This window comes from Chaetodon auriga, chromosome 15 (genome assembly GCF_051107435.1).
Source record: "Chaetodon auriga isolate fChaAug3 chromosome 15, fChaAug3.hap1, whole genome shotgun sequence".
NCBI lineage: Eukaryota > Metazoa > Chordata > Actinopteri > Chaetodontiformes > Chaetodontidae > Chaetodon > Chaetodon auriga.
In genome coordinates this window covers 15782208-15802650 of record NC_135088.1, presented here as the reverse complement: position 1 = coordinate 15802650, position 20443 = coordinate 15782208, and the positions used below count along the sequence as shown (strand labels likewise).

At 41.4% G+C, this 20443-nt stretch overlaps 2 protein-coding genes across 2 annotated transcripts; one reads left to right on the top strand and one right to left on the bottom strand.

Annotated features, from left to right (window-relative positions):
• Nucleotides 1-4132: 4132 nt before the first annotated feature.
• pafah1b2 (platelet-activating factor acetylhydrolase 1b, catalytic subunit 2) lies at nt 4133-9174 on the bottom strand. Its single transcript, XM_076750710.1, has 6 exons — nt 8939-9174; nt 8429-8510; nt 7398-7487; nt 6981-7097; nt 6343-6465; nt 4133-5925 (listed from the first exon to the last, which is right to left on the bottom strand). The coding sequence occupies exons 2-6, from the start codon at nt 8507-8509 to the stop codon at nt 5647-5649; spliced, it is 690 nt and encodes a 229-aa protein (XP_076606825.1). The 5' UTR covers nt 8510; nt 8939-9174; the 3' UTR covers nt 4133-5646.
• A 2953-nt stretch (nt 9175-12127) lies between these two features.
• On the top strand, nt 12128-18778 carry mpzl2b (myelin protein zero-like 2b). Its single transcript, XM_076750722.1, has 5 exons — nt 12128-12315; nt 15532-15701; nt 15937-16147; nt 16558-16726; nt 17839-18778. Exons 1-5 carry the CDS (start codon nt 12255-12257, stop codon nt 18017-18019), a joined length of 792 nt encoding a protein of 263 aa, XP_076606837.1. The 5' UTR covers nt 12128-12254; the 3' UTR covers nt 18020-18778.
• The last annotated feature ends 1665 nt before the right edge of the window (nt 18779-20443 follow it).

Below are 20443 nucleotides of genomic sequence, written 5' to 3'. Positions count from 1 at the left end.
TTTAGGCTGCTTTGTTTTGTATGCAGCAGGATAATGTCAGTCCAATGTCATTACAGTACAAAAGGCTGCAGTCAAGAAATGATGGCCCTGGGTGAAAAGCTGGAGAAATAAATAGGACGGCCTGACCTGAGACCTGAATTAGCTTTAGGACCAAGACAATTATGGAGAGGTGCAGCGCAGAAATCAATGAGAATAAATGAATTTCGATGACCTGGTCATGGCGTAGAAAGACCCTCTGGATTGCACTGTTCAAGTGAGGCAGAGACGGTATTACACAAGCCTTTATGTACAGTAGGAACACAGCTCGTTGTGCAGCAAATTATGAACCAAACCGTTTGCAATTTTATCCCTGTAAGCTCAATTTCCTTCCAAGGTGGTTTCAAGGAGCTGTAATCTGTGGTGGACATCCTTTACGTGTTAGCGTGTGTCACAATGGTGACAAGAAACTGTATTTATGAAACAGAGAGTCGCTGAGCTGCAGAGTGCAGGTCTGGAGACTGCACCGATGTCACATCAGATACGATAGACATTGCCTCCAGGCTGAGGTTATCATGAAACCTGAATATGTGTGTGTGAATGACTCATAGGCATAAATATGGCTGATCTGGAACCACAGAGGAAGGTGCAGTGGTGTGACTGCATGTGTCGTCAGCTCTTTACATGGCCGTGTTGAATGATACAAGGGTGAAGAAGGCGGGTCACAGGAGTATCAGGTACAAACGGAGGGTAATCTGAGTCAGGAAGCAGGTGTTTTCCGCCTCGAAACCTCTGGTTTGAGGCCAAATATTGAGATCTGAAAGGTTAACCCTCAGTTCAAGACTTGCAGTTAAATATTGACTTCAATCCTCAAAGCTCGAATCGAGGAAACACTGCCTTGGTTTAAACCATCCTTCAGATTTTTTCTGTAACCTGCAAAAACCCACATTTTCATTTCAACGCCGTGGCAAATTTATCACCTAATCAACCAGACAGGACAGTCTTGCACCTTATTGCCTGATGATAGCTGCTGCAGTGAAACAGTGACGTGCTTTTAGCAGTGCAGGAGGAGCTCTGCAGTGCAGCATTTTGGATGTCTAAGAATCCTGGAACCTCTGTCAGAAACAAGTAAATAAATCATAGACACAGATCCACTATATTGAAATTGAACTATTACGAACATAAGGGTACAACGATTCACTAAAGAATGTGCCTCACGTGCTCAATTTTGGTTGTGATATTCATCTTTATGAAATTCTAACAATCATATAGTGTATGTATTAAAACAACCACCGCCTGCCAGGGCAAAATTTGAATAAAAGGTCACTGAAGTTGAACCCCACGCAAAGAGAAGATGCAGATTTTGCTCGCGTTTGACCCGGACCCTAAGGCCCACTCATGAGAGCCCTCACCTGGCTGATGCCGGTTACTACCTCAGGCACATACAAACCTATCTCACAGCCTGCTGGTGACAGCGGATGCAGGTTTGTGAAGTAAATACTGGCTCTGCTGCAGAGCCTCAAAACAAAAAGTCAGACTTTCATAACATCTTCTGCTTTTATCAACTTCTGGATTTCATTTCCTCTGAAACTCTATTACCTGATGGTGAACTTAAAACATGTGATGGATTCAAGTTTTCAACAAGAACAACATCACAAGGGCCGCAGCACATGGCACTGCCACAAATATGCACTTACAAAGCACATCTTTTATGAAATCGACGTCTGAGAGTCATCAAATCAAATTTGACTAATTCAGAATGGAAAGTCTCTTATTTCCAATGAAGTAAATACGATTATAGGGATACATTATCACAGAGGAAATCAAAACAAACAACTCATGAACAGTGGACTGGCATTGTGTATTCAGAGTCTGTGCACAGTGTTTACCACTAAGGACCAAATGCTTAATAACTTGTGTTATTGCTGAAATGAGCAGGCAGTCCAGTGCACAATCAGTGTCCCCGTGCTGTGTTAGATAGCTTTAAAGCCTTTACTGTCTGCAGCAGATGACTTATTGGTCCAATACTCAGCTGCATGTCGTATCCACTGCACCATTTATCACACGTGGCAGCACATTACCAACCCTGACCCCACAGGTTCACACATAAAGTAACCTCCTCACCGTCCGTCTAATTGAGATGTAATGTCTTCTTCTTGCCTCCTCTGTTCACGCAGGCCCTTCAGATGCTAAGTGGTACAGACTGCCCAGCTTGTTAATACTGATCTAAAGCCAAGTTCTGAACAGGTCGACAGAGCAGGAATAACACAAGAGGCCAGATATAGATGTTATCAGGGTGTGGCTAACTTGCCAGTGACGCCTCTGTTCATGCCTATTGGGATTAGAAAGTTATCATTTCCCATTTTCAGACTGTGTTTATAGACCAAGGAGTCAAATATTTATCTACAGTCTACTAGGCCAGTTTTGAAAACATTAAGTGGAAATTTAGATTTGGGTTACTGGGAATCTAAATATATGGAAAGCGCCTTTAAACTTTTTTTTTTTTTTTTTTCAGGTAGTGCAGGTTTATGAGACAAACAGTGATTTATTCCATTTTTTACAGCACCACAAAGTTTAAGATAGAAAAACTTGTATAAAATAACCGCGTTAATTGCTCAATCATTCCCCGCCTGAACTTTTAATGTCAATCCAGCACAGCTGACTTCAGGTATGACTTTACACCGTTCAGTTTGGGGCTGTGTGTTAACAGCGCTTCAAACTTCACACTCCGTCGACGGTCTGCAGCACAGGCCTCCAGATGGACCAACTATTTTAGCTGCACTGGGACAGTTTTGGGTCACAGTTAAAATTAATGAGAGCAACTTCAGAACTGAGCGAATGGTTTATTAACAAAGTATTTTACAAGTAGCCAGCGATCATAATCCAACATGCCTAACTAAATGTTTAATGAAGACGTTTTAACATGAGTCTACATTGCCTCGGAGTGCTGCTGCTGAATTATTGCAACGTTAGAGATGTTAATTTGGCGAGAGCAAATTAATTAGGCAATAATGATCTCTCTGGCTAAAAGACAGGAGGCATGGAAGGAGCAGTGAGCCTTGTTGGGCCTTCTCATTTCAGATGTCTGGTACGATGGTTCCCTCTGCTGGTGAGCGGGTGACACAGGGCAGCAAATCAGAACGAGTTCAGAACCACAGCTGAGATTTAGTTTGATCACTCAGAAACAAACACCAGCACATGATTAAATCTTTGTTTCCTTTTCTGTTTTTATTGGAATGCTTTACCTCAGTCATGTGACAACGAGCCAGAACAGTGCAAATGCTGTATCGCACTGAGCACAGACGCCCACACTCTGAACCCCCTTCAAACGTCATTTCCTCAAGCTCCACGTCTTATATACAACTGGGGTCGCTTCGAGACACTCATACGCCCACCTTACACAATCCAGCACCACACATACTGTACACAACCGTCCCCATGAACACTTAAGGCACACACACATACACTATTTATATTCAACACAGCACGCAAACGTGCAGAGCTTAAGACAGCAGTAGCGTCAGATAATTTAATGCTCCACAAAAGACTCCCAGTATAAGTTCACAGACGAATGGTTTTCTTTACATGACCTGCGATTGCTTTTTAGCATTTAGCGTGACAATATTCAGTATAGCTGTGTGCAGTAGCTTTACCATGTGGCTACTTTTTATTCCTAAAAATATTCAATAACTGTATCATGTGGAGATGTCAAGTCCCAGGGTGGCAAGGCTGGGTTAGAGTCCACTGCACATACACCAGGGAGAGAAATAAAGAGGAGGCGAGAAACAGAACAGAGAGGTGCTTCGAAGAGAAAATACTGTATATGCAAGTGTTTGGGAGGGCGAGGGAGGGAGAGAGAGCCTGTGCGAGACAAAGTCTGACTGCGAGTGTTTGACATTAGTGTGAGCTGCAGATGCAGAAAGACACAGTCCCAAATCAATGTGGATTTTATAAAGGAGTAACTCCTGCTGTGATGAGCAACATGAGGAGACAGCAGGAGGAGCCGATGTGAACTGCTTTTATGTGGTCGTAAAAAAAACAGTAAAATCAAGCACACTGTTGCACTGTAATACTGCTGAAAAACAGAGCGCACACACTCATCAAGACACTGAAAATATCATGGCCTGAAATGATGCCTGGATTTTTTTTTTTCCTATTCAAAAATGTCCTTTAACAGATATCAAGGTCACGCAGTCGAGAAGCCGTTTGGAGGACGATTTAAAAAGCTGTTAAGACTTAGTTTAACAACACAGATGAAACATATGAAATATGTAACCTCCTTGTCTTTTTTGACATTAAAATAAAATGTAAAAGTAGATTTTGCCTGGAAACAAATGATGAAATGTGACTCTACAAACACAATGTAAAAAAAACAGCTGGATGTCATGTGCATGTGAGCAGCAGAGCTGGGGGTGTTTGGAAGACCTGTGCAGATTATCAGACAAGTAGATTCAACAGCCTTACTGTACATCACTAATTAATACATATGAACACATGATTATGACGGATATTCACTAATTCCATACACAAGCGTAGGCCGAAGCTACCAAAGCTGAGGCTCGTCTTAAACATGCATGCAGCGAAACACCAACATCAGGTCTGAGTGGACCATTTAGTTTACAGGAATGAAGCAGCGACCTGATGTATCTGTGGTCTGTGGACAGCGAGTTAACTCTCCAGATACACACCCATCTATTTTATATCGATTGACACATTTTTAAAAGACATCTAGAGTTATACATCAAGTTCAAAGGTGAACATTTAGCAGGCTAAGTGCTCCGTGTTCGGCTGAGTACGTGAAGTAGTACACATCAAGAACTGGACTCACAAAACGATCATAGTAAATTTGTGTAAATGTAATTCTTTTATATGCCATTTGTTTCACAGGTTTATGCTTTAAGCACAATCATCTAATAGTGAGAGTCATTTTTTAATACTGCTCACTGCAATAGCATCTTAGCAGTAGCCCCTCTGCAGCAGTGGTTCCAACCTTTTGACTTTATGGACCCTTAGAAGGACACAATATCACACTGAAGAGTGATTTTTACTCCTCAAAACAGAATTTTGTAAAACAGGTTTTGTGACACCTCGGGGGGGTGGGGATCCTCACCCCCGGGCTGGGAACCACTGCTCTGCAGTCAGACTCTTAACATTGCACGATGTTGGATGATGCTCTGTGAGCATGTTTGCGTTCACAGAGCGGCCGCACAGTTTAGCGAGCATCAAACAAAACATGGAGGAAGAAATCAGATTGTTTTTCTGTTTTGTATCATATCTCCGTGGCACAGTTAACAAAGGGAAACACACATTTTAGCCAAGATTAATCTGTGTGTGTGTGTGTGTGTGTGTGTGTGTGTGTGTGTGTCCACCACATGATCTCAGTATATAGTAGTTTGATCTTGGTAAATCCTTTCGCAGTAGAGGTTACTGCTGCAATCACAGTGTCTACGTCTTTAGTGAGGTCTCTCTCCCTCTTCAGCACCTCTCCACACCCAACCCTCCGCTCATGAATGTGATCCCACACCCCTCGTGGGCCCGCTCACATCGGGGTGCCTCTTCCCCCTATGAGTGAGCCCTTCCTCCAGCAGATACCAGGGACATGTCTCCCCCGTCTCCCACAGCAGCGGGTAAGACATGCCTCTGGATAAATGTGCTGCTCGGCCGCGGCCGTCAAACCAGTGATGCCCGTCTCTCCTCTGGCGTCTCCTCCAGTATCTGAAGCAGCAGGTCACTGAGGGGCTTCGCTACGCTGCGGTAGCCCGTCGACGTCAGGTGGAGGAAGTCAAACATGTCCTGCAGGATGATGGTTCCATCGGTGTGGACGAACTCCCTGCCCACATCCAGGTACTGAGCCTGGCCCAGTCGCGGCAGCCAGGAGCGCAGGAAGCCATTAACCGCAGCATTCTTCTCCCTCAGTGGGTTGGGACGCTCGCCTCGAGGCAGCAAACTCTGAGAACAACAGAATATCATATTGATGAAGGTCAGAGTGCTGAGATTTAAACCGGAATATTTTGTATTTCAGTGGTTCATTCAGCTTAAAAGAGCCGAAATTTTACTCTAAAACTGGGCTATTACATATGAACATATACACCTGAAAGCTGGTGAGGGTAACCAGCAGCAACTGAGTTGCACAGCAAGGATGGTTATTATTTCTGTATCATGCAACATTTGTTTGAAAAATACTAACATGAACAATACTAACATAAGTTTTCAGTGGATCTTGCAGAAGATAAGACAACAATGCTAACTATTTACCAAACAAAAAATAAAGTCCACAAAGAAAGCTAAATGCAAGCATGCCTCTTTAAAACAAACTAGCTAATGAACTAACTAATGAAAGACAAAGACATGCAGCGAACTACTTACCAGTACAACTATCTTTGCTTTGGGGAGGCGGGAGGTGAGCAGCTGTGCGATGGCAAGAATTCCTCCTGCAACTTGCTCCGCTGTGTGTTCATAATTGTTGGTTCCTACCCACAACACCACCACCTGGACAAGACCAAAGATGGACGCATTGTTCACAGCTCCAGACCAGTGATCAAAGCAGGACATACAGTAAAATCTAAGCAACATCCTGTTAGTGGTTTTGAGAGAATAAGTGTTCATGGATTGATGTCTGGGTAATGGGTGAGCAATGCAGGCTGCCCCCCAGGTCTCACTTAGGGTGATACAACAAACTGTTGCTCTGATGTTTTCCTAACGCACACTGCAACTTAATAAAATGGCTGTTGGGGTCAAAAAAAGCTGTTCTGGACAAACACCCCTCCCTGACAATTATGGGTCAGGCCACCTGCTCCCGCTATGTCCAACAAGATGAGGAGGTCAGGGATGCTACATGCAAGCAACAAACAGTGTGAGAAGTAGGACAGTGTGTGTGTGTGTGTGTGTGTGTTTTTTGTGGATAACAGAACTAAAATGCAGTTGTAAGAGTTTGTCCTGCACCTGAGCTGTAAAAGTGTGTCTGTGAGAGCTGAATAAAATGAATTTGCACAAAACTGTCTCACCTTGGGACGGATGTTCTCCAGCTCTCCATTCTGCAGCCTCCACAGCACATTGCAGGTGGTGTCCCCTCCAATGCCAAAGTTGAGTGCATGAAGAGGAGAGAATAACTCCCTCCAGACCTGCAGACAAGAAATCTGCTTTAAATATAAGAATTTCTGACTTTGGTGGCTAATATCCAATAACTCACTGATGCTGACATCACAGCATGTCGATCAGAAACACGATGAATTGCGATGATATGTGTAGAAATATAACACTAGTAGTGAGGCAGCATATACATATGAACGGCATTTATCTTTGTATCTGGAGTATTGTGTGAAAATATTAAGATTTAGAAAAAATGAGAAACAAAATGAAGACACCGCTGCCATGTGAGAAGTCAAACGCACAGGTCTGAAAAGGTAAATATCTCATCTTACCTCAAACTGCTGCATTAGTTGTACCATAGAATCCCCCACAAAAAGCACATCTGGTTCCGCATCCTTACACTCCTGCACAAATCTTGTGTGCTGTAAAAAAAACACAACCTCATCACAACAGAGCTCCATAATCGTGAGACAGGACAGAAGAATGACAAACCATGAAATTTCACTCACAGACAGCACTCATTAATCCGTTCCACATGACGCCTTTCAGTCTGAGTTATAACTTTTGTGTTATAAGTTTTGTATATTTGTCGTTTCCTGCAAGCTCACCACTCAGGTGCCACATCTCATGGAGAGCATGGAATAAAGCAGACTGTCTCAGTCCTATTAGCTTTGGAGGATTAACCTAGCACAGACCTACCAGAAGGTGTTGAGCCACACAAGCTGGATAAAGTGGTGCACATATAAGTCTTGGGAATAGTTACAGTTTATTTGAACTAATATAATTAAGACCACCCACGCCAATGTTTACCCCACATTTATCAGCAAAATTAACGAGAACCACCCCTAATTTCCCCTATGGGGGAATTAATAAAGTGTAATCTTTTTTTATATCATCCAACATCATCACATAATGTGATTTTGAAGATCCAGCTTGCATCTCTTCATTTGAAAATATTGTCCTGACAATGATTCAGACAGAGTGACAGTGGGACATCGACCTCTGATTATTTTATGAGCTCTGAGAGCTTAACATAGAGACACGTGAGGTAAAGCATGCAAACTTAAGTGTATGACAACTAAAGCACTAAAATATTCAATTTGTGGTGCTTTTAACATAATGTATATAGAAAGAAAAATACATTTCCCTTCTGACAGGCTTTTTGTTCAAACTTATCTAAAGCTGACTTCAATGATGTAAAGGAAGCATGTACAACCCCCATGAGAAATAAGGTAAATTTTCCAGCTAGTAAAGTGCATCCATCTTGCATACATAATGAATCTGGTATTTTTAAATATTGCATGGGAATAAAGAGTGAATCCAGTACTCCAGTGAAGTTACAGTAATAACAAATACCACCAACCTGTGACATCCACCGTCCATCCCCCTGCACATCCTCTACTGGATGAGGCACTGCAGCTGGGTTCAATTCGTCACCACTCATCCTACAGGAGACACCACCTCTTATTCACACTCAAGTAAAACAACACATAGCTATGCAGAGACACTTACGAGAGGAGCAAGGGTTCGTGTTGTTTTAGGTCGGAGCTACAGTACAAGGAGAGCATCAGTACCAGCTAGCACTGCTGTGATGCAGCAGCTTAACGTTTCAGGAGCAGCGACTGGCCTAATACGGATGTAGGCTGCTTTCGCTTTCAAGACGAGTGCTTATGGATCACAGAGCAGATCGCATTAAATCCGCTAGGTTACAGTTTATCTGACATTAGCTTGTTAGCTAGCTAGCTAGCTAACCAGTCAGCTAATGACTGGAGACTGTTATGGCTTCATCTCTGATCCCTAACGTTTGACACGCCCGTCGTTAATATGGAAATTTCCAGAAATTGCTTTGTTTTTACAATACAGTGCAAACTACCTGGCAGTGTGTTGGTCGTCACTTGTCGACTCCCTCGGCTTCAGAATAATTATTTTGCCCCAACTTCACTTTACTGTTGTCGGGTAGTCGAGGCGGGTGATGCTCACTAGCAACCGTTAGCCGACTCTAGCTAAACGAGACAACAAAAGGTGTGTCAAGAAGGCAAAGTACAGAGAGCCTTTCACGAGCAGAGCGCCCATCCGCTACCATTCATAGCAACAGCGTTGGAGGGCACTGCAGAGTGAGCCATATGAGGGGAACATTTTACCCTCAAATTTGCCTGTCGGGCAGCCATTTCTTACTGACTGCTTCTATTCCCCGAATGAAACCCTAATCACGATCTCACACAACCTCAGCGAGCCGTCTGTAGAACACAGTGAAACACTGCTACCTTCTGTAATTTAATGGAGGTTGTCAAGGCCGAGTCGTTCCACTGCTTCTAGACGCTATTTCCTCGAAGATTAAACACAGGGCAAAGAACTCCCTTATCGCGGGACCCGCAATGAATTATGGGTGTGTCACCGGTTTGAAAATACGATTAAAAACTTCACAGTCTAAAATGTTTTACTTCAGATTCCAAAACAAAGACTTGAAATAATTTTCGTGGGCGTCAGAGATCAGGTATGAAGCAGAATACGTCTAAGTGAGTGAGTCTCTACCGCTGCCGACATCTTTGCTGTGTGGCATACTGTAAAATGATCTCTCACTTCCGCTCGAGGCCCATCTTTATACACTCAAGGCCATTTGTGATCCGAGCCGTGTCAGCTGATCGCAATGCATCATGGTCACGTTAGATCAAATGCTGCCTTCCGGCACAGTAGGAAACACAAGAATGACCTCTTCTTGTTCTCTAACTTTTGACATTTATAGGGCAAAATGTAGGCCTGTGTTTTAAAATACTACCAAAAGAAATGACGTATTTGTATTAGGTCATTTTCAGCCGGACACCTTTAAATTACACGTCACATCAACTTTACATTTCCTTTTTTGTGTAATTATTCCACTACTTGAGCCTCATCAACCCCCCCCCCCCTTTTTTTTCTTTTGTCATGTATGGTAAGTTGTTGTGCCTGGTAACAGCTTGTCTGCTCCAGACAGCTTCTTTCAATGATACAAATTAAGTGGAATAAGCTTATAACACCTGTTCAATAACTTTTATGTCAGTTGTGTTTTTGTTTTTTATGCCTGGGAAGGTTCTGTCTCTGCCTGCCACTGCAATGCTGAGTATAGGCTTCATCTAACAATGCTGCAGGTGCCTGTAAATCTTCTTTATTAGTACATTAACGCCACAGGCAGGTTTATGGTTTCGCGCATGTACACAATTGAGATGCATTCAGATCCTGAATCAAGAGGCTCTGAAAATGTACACAATCCACCTGCCTCTAAAGCTGATGTGTGTTGTGTGTCATCGGCTGATGTATCTTGTTGTACAGAGATTTGTGTTTAACAAAGTGACCAATAAGACACATTTTAAATGCCCTTTTGTTCCCCTGGGAAGATTCCTGGTACCTGGTGATTACAACAACCTCAATCTTTCCCTAAATGCAAAAACACTTTCACAGTAACACACTGTGATATTATGTAGGAATAGAGCCTGGGCTCAGTGCATGATAACAAGAAGCATGTGAATTTAATGGCCTTTACAAAAACAGTTTTGTTTACAGCTGAAGTCATTTTAATATAATGTAATTTTATTCTGCTTTTTTCAATCATTATGCATATTGTTAATTATTGCAGACTTATATTTGCTTATTTGTTCCCTTTTAACTGCTGAAATTTAACTTCAAAAATCTACTTGAGATGGTAGCAAAGCATTTCACTCCACACCGTACATGTATGCTTGAGTATGTGACAATAACACCTTGTTCTCTACATGAGGTGTCAAAATATTTAACAGTCAGTTACAGACTGTGTTGAGCTGCAAATGTAGAAACTTCCTGTTACGCATGGGTGTGCAAATAAGAAATGTACCCTCCCCTGGTTGATCAGTGTTGTTTGGCAAACACATGCAGTGCCCAGTAGATCTTCTAAAGCCCCCGCACCTATGCAATCATTAACCAGTGACAAACGGCAAGCATTGACTAAAACATTAAAGAAAACAATAATGACTTTGTTGCATTATTCTCATTCACATGGATGTAAAATTGCAGACTTTCCATTTAGAGCTGCTACACAAAATCTGTACATCAGTAGACAAAAAGATATGTTAAACTGACAATTTGTGGTGACAGTGAGGTGGAAGCGGTCAACTGGACAGATGTGAAACTGAAATGCAGCTTCAGATCCAGTTCTCCTGTGTCATTAAAGTCCATAACAGTGACTTGGTCCTTCCAAAGCCTGCATCCAGGACTTGGGGAACTGGTGCGTGGCATTTGCTGTTTTTTGGCTTTTCTTTTTTATCCTTTGCAGGTTTCGACTCATCTGAATACATCATGGAATTGCTGTGGGATTGAAGGGCGTTGTTTGTAGTAATACAGATTTCTATGCATTAGCATCAAGACAATATGATGTTATAAGCAGAGGATCTACTTATCCTCATGTACAACAACGACCATTTTCCATCAATCTACATATTATTCAATCAGAAGGAAATATTAAATGTCAGGTACACTGGTCAGATTAAATAATTCAGAGCATCTGTTAGTTTTTTCTCTTAAGAGGTATTCAAAGGGAAATCAGTGATTTTTGGGGTCGAAGAGACAGTTTTAGCAAATAACTCAGAATCTATGATTATGTACTAAACAATTGAACTGACCAATAATTACATTATCAGTCATTCATCTTATTTTATATATAATTTTATTTATTTATTTATTTATTTATTTATTTATTTATGTATTCATTCATTCATTCATTCAGAAATCAATCAGCCTACAGATAGTGATGGTAATCAGCGGGAGGACACTATTACTGTAACACAAACAACACATTTTGCCCATAGCACGTGAACACAACACACGGGGTCTTTGGCCTGAATGAAGACTTTTTTTTTTCTTTTTTTTTCAGTGGCCACAAGATGGTACCAGTCAGCAGGGAACTTTAGAATGAAACTTCTATCTGGTGATCAGTCCTGGGTTATCAATCACAACCCGAGTGCGCATGTCTGCAGCAGCCCAACCAAAACGGTCTGAAGGTGGCAGGCAGGTCGGCTAACTCGTCCAACTAGAAGTGAGTCAGTAAACGCAGCCCAACAGGTGTACGCGGGTTCTCAGTCTGGCACTTTCACCACCGATTGTCCGAAGCAATACTTGCCCTCCTCATTCCCTTCAATAAATGTGCAAAATCGGACGTTTACAGAGGATTTAAGGCAGAATAAATGGTTTATCCTATGAATCGGATATGGCTTCTGCTTCTCCTGGGAGGATTCGTGCTGCCAGGTGAGTTTCAGCGACTTCCTGGAGGGAGCGGGCGACTTCACTGTGGCTTCACAAAAACAGCGTGAAGGCGACATTTTTGGACTGTGATTATGAGCCACTGTAGAACAAAGTTTACAGAGTTTAATTAGTTTGACCTGTTCTACGAAAGCTATTTTTACGAGTGGGCGGTGTAATCTACTCGTAAAAATAATCAATGGCGTAAGACACAGTGGGCTGTAATGTCCAAGTATTTGTACACGTACAGAAGTTACACATACATGAGTATCACAGGTGTTATTTTGTAGAGTTTTAGAGGCCATGCTATATTCGATTGTTACACCATTATACAGTATGATATTATATATCTTTGGTGGTACAGTTCCTTGTGCTTGTGTGTATTTTATTCAAAATATATCACCCGAAATTTGAGAGAATAAAGAATTAAAATAAACATCAATTTGCATGTTTTCACAAAGCAAAGAAGGCCGTGTGAACTGGCCTACTTTGTATGTTTTCTCTTTCATAATAATAATAATTAGCCTACTATTTAAAAAAAGGTGATGATATATTCATGTATTTTATTGTTTCATTATTTATTATTTACTTAACTGTGATGTCTCCGTTCAGTGTAACTATTTCTTAAATGTGGGCAGAAAATCAGCTTCAGTCATGCAAGTCAAAGAAACGTTGATGCGGCTGCGACAGTAAACCACAGATGTACAGTTGATCTACGGATAGAAATTAAATTAGCAGGATGTCATCACCATTTTCTGTAGAATCAACCCCAGACACCCCAAAGTTGTGCCATTACATGAAGGTAAAAAACAAAAAACAAAACAAACCTCAAACACTTCAGTCTATGGTGTCCTCAAAGGACCACAGAGTTCGAACGTACACCTCTCACAGTCATTAAGAGCTTCACCAAACTGGTGTGTGCTGCAGGACTGTTGTTTCTGTTTGTGCTGATCAACACATTCCTCACAATTCCTCCAGGTGTGCCATCTGATTCTGCTGATTGGAATGCTGGAGATTCAGTGCTAACTTTAGTGTAGTTTCACCAGATTTTGTCAAAATTCAAAGAAATTACAAAAAAAAAAAGGCCCAAATTCATGACTGGTGAGCGATGACACACAGTACGTTGGCTTTGAAGGAGACATAACACCATCTTTGTCGTGCTGGCATCAGATTTTGTTTTTGCTCAAACAGCTTGCCAGGAGTGAATATGAAGGAGGTGTTTGGACAGGCAAGCTCAGAAACACCTGGGTGGTGGGCTGGACTATTAAGATACACTGTGCCCCGTATCGGAATATCATTCATAATGTCCTCAGGCTCTGTTCAGTGAGGGAGATGTTATGGAAGAACTGAAACGAAACTATGACTTCTCTTTTGAGTAGCTCACACTTGTTTTTATTTGTAGTGTATCAACAACATTTGCCTGCAAAGCCGTGGACAGGGTTGGAAAGCTTTTCATAAATTTAGTTTCAATTGGAGAGAAAAAAATTGTGTGTAAGGGAAATACTTTGCTGAACTGTCTTACAGAAAGAAAATCCACCACAGTGTTGAAAGGAAGGCTCACAGACATGACAGTATGGAAAAAATAATCAATTAAAAGATGTAGTTTTAGTAATACAGTTTTAGATTTAATCAGTACTGCTATTAGATGCTTTGTCAATCTATATCTTACAAATAGGATCTAAAATAGATTAAATTGGGAAATATTTACATTGTGTTTGCAAAGCATCTGTTTGTCATTTAGGTTTTCGTCTTCAAGGAAAAGTATTATCTCCTAAGTCTTCCTGTTTGGCTCCTGTGTGGGTTTAACCAGAGGCACTGGATGTGCTTGTACTTGTTTCAGGGAAAACATCTCTCGAACTCAAAGTAATCGCAATCTTTACACAGCTGTAATTTAACTGAATGCTTTGCAAACAGATCCTACATATTTCTCGCACTTGGTTGAAATCAGTATCATGTAAATGCTTCATTTGTCGCCCAGTTCTGTAAAATACACGTTCAAACATCCTTTTCCTTCTATGGCTGACAAAGTAAAGACTATTAAAAAAACGTCAAAAAGTCATTTGGTCTGGTGCATCATGGTGTGAAGTTCCCGTGTGCAGCGCAGTGTGCAAAGATAAGAGGAAATGATCATGTAGGAGTCAAACAAGCTCTAGACAAAGAAATCTATTCTTAATGGAATCTGGTGTGGATTTCCTTACCTGTGAACAGCTGCACATATGAATGAATAGATCACTGAAGGGATAGACGGACAAAGACATGACGATTAGATACATGCATACATCTACACACTGAATGAATGTAAAGCATCAGCTCTGACACCTGAACCTGTTTGAGGTGCTGTTTTTGTGTGCTCTCACTTCAGATTTATTGAATTCTCTGTTATTTTTAAGGGTCTTATCCTCTGTTTGCTGTCCAGTGTCAGTCAGCAGATGTTAGTGAAGATGAAAATGTGTCTGTAGGTTCTCCAGACAGAGACTCTGATCATATCCTACTAAATACTGTTATCCTGTTAAATTGAATTTTCATCTACAGCCATAAATGTGATTTTTATCCCTCCCTTTCCAGGATTTCCAGGATTACTCAGCATTCTTGGCGTCTTCTCTGTGGTTTATTAGCAGGAATGTTTTAATCCGTAGGAAGAGTCTGCAGGTCTGCTCATCACAGTGTGATCCAGATTTAGCTCCAATGTTTCACTTAACCAGACCCCTGAAGGACATAACCACGATTTCAAGTAGAACATGATGGAATATTATTCATTTTTGGTCACTAATTTGACAAATTGTTGAACAGATGATGACAAAGCACCTGTAAAGATGGTGCCCATCTGACCCTGTGTACTTACACACACATGCAATCTTGAACCCATAGCAGGCACGGCCGCTATTAGATAAGTAGCATTATTCACTCTCCTGTTTGCTCTGCTGAAGTGAAGTCATAAAGAAATTAGTGGAAAATGTGATCTTACAATCTCAAGCAGTGGGTGTAGAAAAGATTGTGAGCAGCTGTCGTCACAGGAAGCTGACAGAGCCGCAGTTTACGGCGACAAGCAATGAACAGCAGAGGTCTGTGCCGCTTGGCTCTTAACTATCAAGGACGTTTGTGATAAGTAGTGGAACTGTTAGTGACTGCTCTGTGAATGAGTCAGGTGGTGGTGATGCAGTATGTATAAGGTTATGTTGCTGTTGATGAGTACTCTTTCTCACTCGCTTGTCTTTCTCACAGGGGTGCGACATGTCAGTGGAATAGAGATTTACACTCCGAGTGAGGTGGAAGCGGTCAACGGGACAAATGTGAGACTGAAGTGCACCTTCACTTCCAGTTCCCCGGTGACGCTTCAGTCCGTCGCAGCATCCTGGAACTTCCGTCCCTTAAATTCAGGATCGGAGGAGTCGGTGTGTAGAAACTGTACAAACTTAATAATGAAATCCAATTATGATTTAGAATTAAAAGTTAAAAAGATTTTTAGACAATAAATACCATATTTGGTTTATATTCTCCTTTCCACTCTTGGAACAGTAGCCACTATATTTTCCCCATTTTAACAGCTCTCAGTGTGCAATCTTCATATGCTTGCAATTTGCGTGGCGTTATAAACTGTATTTTCTGCATTGTGTGTTTGCGTGTCAGGTGTTTTACTACAAGGATGAACCATATCCTCCTCAAACGGGGCGTTTTAAAGACCGGGCGGTGTGGTCGGGAGATGTTTTAAAACGGGACGTGTCCATCACCCTGCATGAGGTGCCTCCGACCTTCAATGGCACCTACATCTGCCAGGTGCGCAACCTGCCAGATGTGCACGGCAGTAGCGGAGAGATCGTCCTCAGAGTCGTCAACAAAGGTCAGCCTGGCTGCACTGCATGAAAGAGGACTAACGCTTGGGAAGATGAAAAATCTGTTACATTTCCATGGCATCAAATGTACTGCAGCAGTTTCAGAGCAGCTTTTATCTATTTTTTTTCAGCCACTGGTGTGTTCAGTATATATTTAGATGGTGGTATTTTATTAGTCCTTGTCAAAAAATTCTCAGGCTTTTCCACAGGGAGGTCAGAGGTCAGGGTCTTCCCTGGAACAGGTTTCAATGCCTTGCTCAAGATAACTTCAGCAAGTGGAATGCTTGAAGTGTGTTTAATCACTGGGACTGTTTTATTTTCTGTTCGCTGTCTCTGTTTTGTTCTCTCAAATTCCTCAACAAGCAGCATTCAGCTTTCACCCACTTTTATCACTGATTTTGGTTCCTGCTGCCTCTAGCTTCCCTCTCAGAGATTGGCATCCTGGCAGCTGCAGTTGGATGCGCCTGTGGTATAATCCTGATCCTCCTTGGTATCTTCGTGGCGGTGAGGTTCTACAGGAGAAAGCGCATGGAAAACGACATCGAGCTGCATCCACAGGAGCGCGAGTGGAAGGACCCGACCGTGTGGTGAGGTCCAGACAGCCGGAGCTCCTCTGCTCCTCTTCTTCTTGGGACTGGTGTGGAGTCTGATTGGCTGTTTGGGTCCACTCTGCTGGAAAAGACTAGTGAAATTAGAGGGTGGGAAGGCATCTTCCATGTTTGCTCTTCCAATGTGAACCTCTCACATGTTATTGTAGTTTGTTCACTTCAGTATTAGAGATATAATGAACCTGCCTTTCTGTTTGTTGTAAAGCTTTACACACTTTTATATGTTTTACCAAAGGTTACCAGTGCTTGTAATTACTAACTTGATTAAGGGGTTTTAAACAGTAGAGTAGAAGATGGAAAAATGGAGGGATTTTCCAACGAAATGCTGTTCCTCAGTTTCAAGGGTCAATTCACTGCAGCAGTGCTGACTGCATCAGTTAGACTGTGCTTTTCTCTACTGATTTGCTCTTTAATCATATAAGCATGAACTCACCAGTTAAACACATTAAATCATTCATAGTTTATCAGAATTATGCTTTGATTGAATCATAACTAGAAAAATGTGATTGATTTTATCCCTAAAGAGCATAAATGATGAACTGCTGCTGCTGTGAATTGGCTCATATCCTCTCTATTGCCTGCCGAGGGTTTAACTTTTAAAGGTATGGACGATGAGAGCAGATGAACTTTTTCTGGGAAAAACCCCTTCACCTTTCTTTGTGAGTAGCGGCTCCATTAACAACTACTGCTTCACAATATGTGCCTCTTTAATTTGTGAGTATAGAATTAACAGATCCAGAGATCTTAAACCCAGAGAACCATGAACTGTTTTTGGTGGAGATATGCTCATGAACTGATTTTTGGTCATCTTTTTCCCACGTAAGGAAGCAGTGCATAAATTCTCTGTGGTACTCTGGCCGGGTTCGTTTCAAGCTGGAGATTCTGGGTATCGTACTTTAAAGTCCTTGTTTGTCATTGGACGTTTGCTGACGGAAACCAGTGTGGGCCTCTTGTTTTAGTTGCTACACTTTCCATGTGGCCAGATATCCATGAGTTGCCTGTCTCATTATTTACATGTATGTGTGTGTGTTTATGCCTGCACGTTGTGTGTATGTGTGTGTGTGTGTGAATTTTTTTGCGGGTTGCGTCAGTTCACCTGAAGAGGCAGTTCACCTGAAAGTTGCGGTGCTGGAGAAAGAAGTTGATAGTTCAGATGGTGAAGAGTCTGAACCCAGCAGTGGAGATGATGAGGAAGAGGAAGGCGTTGAAGAGGATGATGACGACGATGACGACGACGACGATGATGATGGTGGCGACGATGATGATGATTAAATGGACACATTAGATTGATTAGAATTGTTATTTTTGCTGTTGAGTAACATGATTTAATGTTTAGATGACAGAATTTGTCGCAGAACCACACATATCATACATTAAACTCATTCTTCTTTGTCAAAATCTGCTGCCTATATTACCCACAATGCAACTCAACAACTGTCTCTTCAGTTAGAGATTCTGGTGTGCTGTGCTGGTAGCAGCTAATGTAGCCTGGAGCTGCAGAGGTCTGTTACAGTCCACACCTCCAGATTTGACTCAAATCTGTAGCCCCAACTGATACTGACTCACATGACATCACTTGAGGCAATTTATCAGACTCTAAAACCTTTTCTCACATTTTAACATTGATGTGTACATGTCTGTGTGTTTTATGAACGTGAGTCTGGTTTGTTGTATATTTTACACTTTTTGTGCTAATTTGATGGGATTTCTGTGCAGCTGCTGCTGGAAATCTGTTGCCTGCAATCAATGTTGTGAAAACGAATTCATTTTCATGTTGAGTAAATGCAGTCTAAATGGAGCCAGTTAAATATGGTTCATTGTTAAAAAATACTCCATGGATGCTGTTTGTCCAGCTGTGGTGTTCAGTGTTCCTCCTGTTCAGTTTCTAAAAGCATCATTTTTGTTTCCAGGCAATCCACCATGAGTGAGTGAGTAATCAAAGCGAGTGTTTACTGCATCAGCAACATTGCACAAATGATTTTGTATTTTGTACATAGTGTAAAATAAGCAGAACTTTACACTTTTTAGCTCAAGTCCTGAAATGTTGTCACTCTATTTAGCAGCTCTGGAATAAAGAACTGTTTTTGACATTCTTAACTAGCATGAAGTGTATTTTGGTTAAGAAACAATGTTCAGTGTGTGGGAACAGGTCAGCACTTGAGGTGAATAGATTGGGTGGGTGAGTGTGAAATACCAACCACTAGCCACTCCTGGGTTTGTCATACATAACAATGAGTGAGAGTCACGCCTCTTGGCCTTACAACAGCTGAGCAAAGCCTGTAGTTTATTCAGTTTTTTCTTATCAACAAAGCAAAAGTCTGTTTGTTAAACATTGGGCCAACTTTTTTAAGGGTTTTCTTCTCAGATAAGATAAGATAAGACTTTATTGATCCCACACCGGAGAAATTAAGTGCTATGGAGCTGTCTGTGTCTTGAAATGGGTGTATTTGGTTTGGCAACAGGTTGAAATACCCTCACTGCAACATTCTTTAATCCCTTTTCGCCGCCTACTGAACAGCCATGAGAAAACCACAGGCATTACTGTCATATCAGTCACATTACGGCCCACAGGAAAATATGAGTGCCTTTCCGTGATTGGAGCATGAATTCAGAAGAAACGAGGCACCCCCTGGTGGCATTATGAAGTATTTTTTCCTGATGATTTTAGACCCACATGTTTCTACAGTATATCCATACTCTTACAAAAAAGAGAGAGAGACAGAGAAAGAGACAAAGAGAGGGACAAGTGTGAACCTGTCTCCACACAAGCTTCTCCACACTGACTCTTTTGCTCTGTCTACATTTTATACCATGCTCTTGGAATGGAACCATACCCTGTTGAACAGGTTCTCGCTTTGTATGAATGGGTTAAGTGCACTGAACAAATGTATTTACGAGAATGATGACAAGATTGTTTGATGACCTGTTACAGCCAAAATACTTCTCTACCAACTCCCGAGGGAAGCATCTGGTGCTTTAGTAGCCCCAGTTGAATATATTAGAGATTCTGGCTATTTCTGTTTTGTTTGTCCGTTTGTTTGTTTCTAAGCATTCCTGGTTAATTATGTTTTAAAGAAACTGAGAAACGTTGTACGTTCACTCAGTTCTACACTAATGTCTGTGCTGCTGCCATTTTTCCTGAAAAAAAAAAAAAATCACCCAAAAATCTTACATATAAAAGCTTTTATCCACGATGCAAATTAATTTAAAGAACATATATTGATATAAAGACACAGACTGAAGGAACCTGCCATCATGGTAACCACTGTATTTTCAAACACAATACACAGGAAGCAGCATGAGTACAGATGAGACTATTATTATTATTATCATTTGTTGTTGATGTGAGAATCATCATTGCGATACTAACTTATCTTTACCTGCTTCATACAGATCAGTGACTTTAACTGCCTGATAATCATCATCATCATCATCATCATCATCATCGTCTGAAATGGTCATATGAAAGAGGGAACACCATAAATCACCATGAACCTAAAGATTAGAGAAAAGCGAAAAATGAATACAAATTAGTTTCCTTTTCTTTCCTGACCCTGTAATTGTCTCACCACTCCCAAGCCCCATGTGTGAACTTGCTGACGTGCAACTTACATTGAGAAATATTCTTCTCCCTCAAAATGTTTTTGTTAAAAGTAAAACAGAAAGTAGAGTATGCTGTTGAGAGGAACTTTGCGT

Bases quoted from the DNA above. Each gene is read 5' to 3' on its own strand.
- mpzl2b (XM_076750722.1), top strand. From the start codon at position 12,255: ATGGTTTATCCTATGAATCGGATATGGCTTCTGCTTCTCCTGGGAGGA. The intron at 12,316-15,531 runs GTGAGTTTCAGC...TCTTTCTCACAG, and splicing joins GGGAGGATTCGTGCTGCCAG to GGGTGCGACATGTCAGTGGA. The intron at 16,148-16,557 runs GTCAGCCTGGCT...TGCTGCCTCTAG, and splicing joins CCTCAGAGTCGTCAACAAAG to CTTCCCTCTCAGAGATTGGC.
- pafah1b2 (XM_076750710.1), bottom strand. From the start codon at position 8,509: ATGAGTGGTGACGAATTGAACCCAGCTGCAGTGCCTCATCCAGTAGAG. The intron at 7,098-7,397 runs GTAAGATGAGAT...TCTTGTCTGCAG, and splicing joins AACTAATGCAGCAGTTTGAG to GTCTGGAGGGAGTTATTCTC. The intron at 6,466-6,980 runs GTGAGACAGTTT...GGTCTTGTCCAG, and splicing joins TGGAGAACATCCGTCCCAAG to GTGGTGGTGTTGTGGGTAGG.